This window comes from Grampus griseus (genome assembly GCF_964374135.1).
Source record: "Grampus griseus genome assembly, chromosome: 11".
Classification (NCBI taxonomy): Eukaryota; Metazoa; Chordata; class Mammalia; order Artiodactyla; family Delphinidae; genus Grampus; species Grampus griseus.
This window is the reverse complement of record NC_139005.1, coordinates 51,014,766-51,021,300: the sequence shown is the minus strand read 5'-3', so window position 1 is coordinate 51,021,300 and position 6,535 is coordinate 51,014,766. Positions and strand designations below refer to the sequence as shown.

General features: G+C 43.0%; 1 protein-coding gene across 1 annotated transcript in view; it reads left to right on the top strand.

Moving 5' to 3' along the window:
- Positions 1-656: 656 nt before the first annotated feature.
- The window catches only part of LOC309830350 (uncharacterized protein C12orf56 homolog), a gene marked incomplete at both ends in the record, with an annotated part of 59,834 nt that continues 53,955 nt past the window's right edge, over positions 657-6,535 (top strand). The window contains 2 exon segments of the mRNA XM_082666836.1: positions 657-734; positions 736-1,000. Of these exon segments, the coding sequence (XP_082522962.1) occupies positions 657-734; positions 736-1,000 (343 nt within the window).

Below are 6,535 nucleotides of genomic sequence, written 5' to 3'. Positions count from 1 at the left end.
CGTTGTCCTGGGCACTGGGAACAGAAACATATCCATTAGGTAGGCTTGGGTGTGCTCAAAACAATTTATAAGATTTTCTTCTGTCTGATTTTATGTAGTTGGAGAAAGAAAAGCTACGTTTCTACTCATAAAAATTAGAGAGCTACGCCATGCAGTGTTATAATCGAATGATAAACCTGTGTGATTGATCTTAATGGGGCTCTAGGATTGTTCTATTTAAAAATAAATCGGTAAATTACATGTCATTCAAGTTTCTAATAGAAAACCCGACTAAAACCGAGGCTTCCACACAGTTTGTAAGAAATGGCTTGGTCTGCAACAGCTGGAGTAGGCGAGGGTAGGGGGCCGGGGTGAGAGGAGGGCCCAGGATGCTTGCCAGCAAGGAACCTGGGGGACCGGCGTCGCGACCCGCCCACTGTTGTCTGGGGTTGAGACCAAGATTTGGGGGGAGCGGGGGCGGGGCCGGGAGGGGGTTGGTGATGCTCCAAGGAGACGGACCCAGGATTTGGTCTCCGAATCCCGGGGCCCGGCCCCCAGCGCCCGGGGGTAGCGACGGTTTTGTGGCGCGCGTGGGTTCTACCGCGGGCGGCGCGGAGGCGGGGCTGCGCGGAGGCGTCCACCACTCTCAGCCCTCGGCCCTGCAGCGGGCGCCCCGCATGGCCAGCCCCGCGCGGGCCGCTCAGCCCGCGCGTAAGAACAGCCGCCTGGACGCGTTCCTGCGGAGGCATCTGCCGGCCCGAGGTCTACGACGCCATCCGCGCCTACGAGCAGTGCATCGTGGTGTCCGACACGGGGAAACACACCTTAAAGTACGTGCTGCTCAGTGACCGGCTCATCTACCTGACCGAGAACCCGCTCCAGTCCATCCGGCGAGTCGTGGCGCTCCGGAACATCGCGGCCATTGACCTGGTGAGGCGCGCGGGCGGGCTCGCGAGAACCCTCCTTCTTGGGGGGGTTCTGTATGCACTCCGAATAAAGATGCTTTTACCGTTCTCATCTTGTGTACCGGTCATCCCCTGTCCCCTCAAATACAGATTTGGAGAACATAGCCCCCTATCAGAAGTACGCTTTGAGGTCATTCCTAAGTTCATTAAGCATCTAGCCTTGCCAAGCACTGTCTAGACACTGAGGATGCAAAAATGAAATAGGGCGCCATCCCAGAAGCTGCTGTGGGAGAGACAGAAAGCCAACACCAGGACAAATAAATGCCATGTGATAAATGCTATTATGCCTTGTTTTTTTTTTTTTTTTATTTTTAGGGCTTACAGCGTGTTAGGTGCTCAATATGAGTTAAGTGAATAAATGAATTAATGAATGAATGCATGCATGCATTAATGAGATGCGCATGGGACGCCTGGCAATCTCAGGCGGATCATTCATCCAAACTGGGCTCAGGCCATGCTGGGAAAACTTCCTGGAAGGAGTGTCATAGCGGAGCCTTGAAGGAGATACAATCTGTCCCAGTTTTTAGTGTGCTGCTACTGTATCCCTTTCGTCCAGGAATAGATTTACCTTATAAACCAGCAACAGCTTGAAGCAGTCTCTCTCCAATTACTGTTTTTCCCCCTTGGCTCCCTTTGTCTGAGCTGCTCTTCAGGTGTGTTCTTCCTTTTTCCATTGGGGACAGGTGTCTAGCCTCGTTTTTCTTTCCTTTGCCCTAGTCTCTGTGTCCCTCAAGGGAGAGATTGGCGAGACTCTTGATAGAGCTGTTTTTTAATTTTTATTTATTTATTTATTTTTGCGGTACGCGGACCTCTCACTGCTGTGGCCTCTCCCGTTGCGGAGCACAGGGTCCGGACGCGCAGGCTCAGCGGCCATGGCTCACGGGCCCAGCCGCTCCGCGGCATGTGGGATCTTCCCGGACCGGGGCACAAACCCATGTCCCCTGCGTCGGCAGGCGGACTCTCAACCACTGCGCCACCAGGGAAGCCCTGATAGAGCTGTTTTGCCAAGAAAATCATAGCTTGTTTGGAACATGTCTGTAAGAAAATAATAAAATTAAATGAAAAAAGTAGGGCTTCCCTGGTGGCACAATGGTTAAGAATCCACCTGCTAATGCAGGGGACATGGGTTTGAGCCCTGGTCCGGGAAGATTCCATATGCCACGGAGCAGCTAAGCCCGTGCACCACAACTACGGAGCCTGCGCTCTAGAACCTGCGAGCCACAACTACTGAAACTCGCGTGCCTAGAACCCGTGCTCCGCAACAAGCCACTGCAATGAGAAGCCCATGCACTGCACCGCGGCTAGAGAAAGCCTGCACGCAGCAATGAAGACCCAATGTAGAGAAAAATAAAAGAATGAATAAAATAAATAAATTAAAAATAAATAAATAAATGAAAAAAGTAAATGCTTTCTTTTTCTACTTAAAATACCGCCGTGGGCTGACATCACTATGCTAATTTCTTTGCTTTATTTGAGCCAAAGCTGGAAGTAAAACTGCCTTTTCCTCACTGCTACTGTTTGCATTCTCTTGAACTAAAATTTTTAAAAAATTAAATTTCTGACTAAATGTTTTAGAAAACATTAAACACTCAACTTCTTCTAGTGTCTGCAGTGTAAACATGTATTCTTTTAACAGAAAATAGTGATTTTAGGATATTGTTACTCTCCCCAAAAAGAGACAGTATACATATTTCAGTAGTTGTTATATATATTTCTTTTTAAGCTGTCAGAATCTGAAAAGTACAGTAAAGCTCCCTAGGCCTCCCAAGCCAAGAATATTACAAAAAGGCATACCAATTTATTTATTTATATGAAATACTACATATTTCAGTAGTAGTTATATATATTTCTTTCTAAGCTGTCAGAATCTGCAAAGTACAGTAACGCTCCCTAGGCCTCCCAAGCCAAGAATATTACAAAAAGGCATACCAATTTATTTAGTTTACAAGGTAAACTCTGTACTCGATTTACAGAGTTTACCTTTCAGGCATATAGAAGAATGTGTAATGTCTATAAAGGTGCCGAACAAATCTAAGATTTCAGCATTGTTGATAGATTTAATGTCCATCTTACACAATATAGTTTAACTTTGTTTAAAGTTGTGGTAGGCAGAATAATGGCTCCCAAAAGATATCTCCAGAACCTGTTTTACGTTACATGGCAAAGGGGAATTACAGTTGCAGATAGAATTAAGGTTGCTAGCTAATCAGCTGACCTTAAAATAGGGAGATTATCTTGGATTATCTGCATAGGGCGAATGTAATCACAAAATCCTTAAAAGTGGAAAAGGGAGGCAGAAGAAGAGTCAGCAGCAGAGTGATGCAGCATAAGAAAGACTACTGGTTTTGAAGTTGGAAGGGGGCCACGAACCAAGGAATGTGCGTAGCCTCTAAAAGCTGGAAAAGGCACAGAAACAGGTTTTTCCCTAGAGCCTCCAGAAAGAATGCAGTCTTGCTGATACCTTGGTTTTAGACCAGTGAGACCCATATCAGATTTCTGACCCCAGAACTGTAAGAAAATAAGTTTGCGTTGTTTAATACCACAAGTTTATGGTAATGTGTTACAACAGCAATAGGAATTCAATAAAGAAGTGTTTTCTCTTATGTTGTTTTAAAATGGGTAATTGTTAAAATGTATTGTTTCAGTGAGAAATAAGTATAATCACGCCAAGCACAAATGCCTTCATCTCTTTTTCTGGGTTTTTATTATAGTTATTGTTACATTTCAGTGGCTTGTACTAAGCTCCATAGGCTGTGTGAAAAATGGGTGTCCCCAAATTGCTTTATCTAGTGTCAATTAATAACGAATTGATAACACTATGTCTGTCCTTGGTACCACATAGAGAATTTTGCTGATTTCTATGTTATGTCATATATAGTTGTCCTGCTATCTATTACATTGGATTATATTATCTCAGTGCCAGGCAGGTTTGTTTTTTAGAACTGGTTCCTCCTTTCTTGAAAGATAAACTGTTTAATCTCCTTTTCTACTAGGGTGCTGTCCTCTTTCTAAGGCTACCTCTTTAGACATACTTTTCCGTTCTCAAAGGTCTTCTCATTTTACTGTGCAAGTTTGTCTCTTGTTATTTAACTTTCGGTTGGCTCAGGTTCCCACTTGGCCTTTGTTTTTACTGTCCTGTCAATAAAGCCCCTAAGCAAACCAGTCCTTTATGCCTCTGGGCCTCTACCCTTCTTGTTCCACATTTGGCCAGATTTCTCCACATAGTTCATGTCTCATATTCCAGTTACACTTAGGATAAAATTTGCAAATATACAGATAAAATTCTGTTCTCTCCCCTAAGGAAAAAAATTGAAAGAACAGCAACAAAACGTTAGACCCAGAGTATAGATGTGAGATTTCTGTTCTAGCAAAGACAAGTTCCACGTGCACTTGGAGGTCTCAGTAGGTGATTTGTTTTTGTTTTTTCAAAACAAATTAATGTCAGTTTTATTTAAATAATTTTTTTTTTTTTTTTTTTTTTTGCGGTACACGGGCCTCTCACTGTTGTGGCCTCTCCCGTTGTGGAGCACAGGGTCCGGACGCACAGGCTCAGCGGCCATGGCTCACGGGCCCAGCCGCTCCACGGCATGTGGGATCTTCCTGGACCGGGGCACGAACCCGTGTCCCCTGCATCGGCAGGCAGACTCTCAACCACTGAGCCACCAGGGAAGCCCTAAATAATTTTATGTAAGTTTTTTAATCATTTATATTTAAAAATTAATTATTTTAAAAGTTGATATATAATTGACTTATAACACTATGTTAGTTTCTGGCGTACAACATAGTGGTTTGATATTTCTATACATTACAAAATGATCACCACTCAGTAGGTGTTTGTTATGGTTCACATCCTAAAAGAAAGGGTTTCCAAGGTTGTTCAGGCAGAGCTTTTGTGAAAGGCAGATGTTTTCTTTCAAAGTTGCTTTTGAAAGCTCTAGAGTTCTGCCCTTGTCATGTGCATCACAATACTATTCTTTAAGCCCTTCTAAGATTAGACACATTTTTCAAGTGTGAGAACCAACTCTCCTGAACAGTGATTTCCTATGGATTCACTCTCCTTCAATGCCATCCCATCACCTACAAAGAAAAAAAACCTGTCAACGTCAGCAGCCCTTGTTTCTACTTCTTGCCTTTCTTTGTCCTTGTCCTTTCACCACTTTCCTCAGTGAATATCTCCTCTCCAGCCATCCTGGGGTCCATGTGGCTTCTTGAACAGGCAGCAAATGCACCTTTATAGCCGGGCCTGTTTGCTTGCAGTGTTTGCTTCCTCCTCCTTCAAGGATGTTCAGAACGTCGTATCTATAATCTTCCTCCTTCTCTTTCTCCTTTTAAAAATGTAAAAAATATTCTCGGCTCGGACAGAAACAGGTCACAGGCTGTGCCGAAGGGGCCACTGTAGTTTGCTAATGGATTCCTGCTTTCCCCTTCCCGTATTCAAATCCTACACAGTTTCCAGGCTAAGCCCAAGTTGTTCCTTCTCCAAATCACTTTTCCTTGACTGAGACCATGAGAGCAGGTCTTTTGGTCTGTTTTGCTCATTGCTCTCTCTGGTTCCTAGAACATTGCCTGATACAGGTGAGATGGCCAATAAATATTTGTTAAATATTCAACATAATCTGTCTCTTTGTTTCTCAGTTTATTATCTACAATATACATCGGGGCATTTAGTAATACATTTTTATTCAGCTTTTGCTTTCTACCTGTGTGGACTTGGTCAAGTATATTCAACCCCTATTTTGTGCCTCCATTTCTTCATCTGTGAAATGGAGATAACAGCACCTTCCTTATAGAGCTGTTGGGAGGATTAACTTCATTAATAGATGAAACACACTTAAAATAGTACTTGGCACGTGGGAAGAGCTACATACATGTTTCATTATTATCAATAACCTTTATTCACATATATTAAGTCAACTAAGGTTCCTGAATCTGTAAGATTGATATTATCTCTTTAGGAGATTTAGTAAATTTGGGGAAAAAGTAACTGGTTTTTGAGCATTGATTATGTATTAGGTGTTTTATTTATTTATTTAGGCTGCGCCAGGTCTTATTTGCGGCATGAGGACTCTTAGTTGCAGCATACATGCGGGATCTAGTTGCCCCACCAGGGATTGAACCCAGGCCCCCTGCATTGGCAGCATGGAGTCTTACCCACTGGACTACCAGGGAAGTCCCTATATATTAGGTGTTTTAAAATCTCATTTATCCTTTTTGAAAATTTGTGCACTGGGTTTGTCAAGTTTAATATGTTCAAAAACAGAATTCCTGATCTCCAGCCCCAAACGTGTTCCTCTCTTAGCTTTTCCTATTTTAGGAAGTAACATCATCTTCCATTATCTTTAATTCTATCTTTCACTCTCCTCATCCTACACATCAGTATGTCATCTTGACTTGTGTAGAAGAGGAAAATGTTTTTCTCAGCCCTCTTAGGGACCCTGGCTAGGTCTGAAAATTTTATATGACATGGGAGCCTTTATAAGGAAATGAAATCTCAAAGAAGAAACAGTTAAACCTATGTGTGTTTAACTGTTAAACCTATGAGAGTCATAGAAAAATGTGATAGTTCAAAAAAGCTCAAAAAAGCTAAGGGT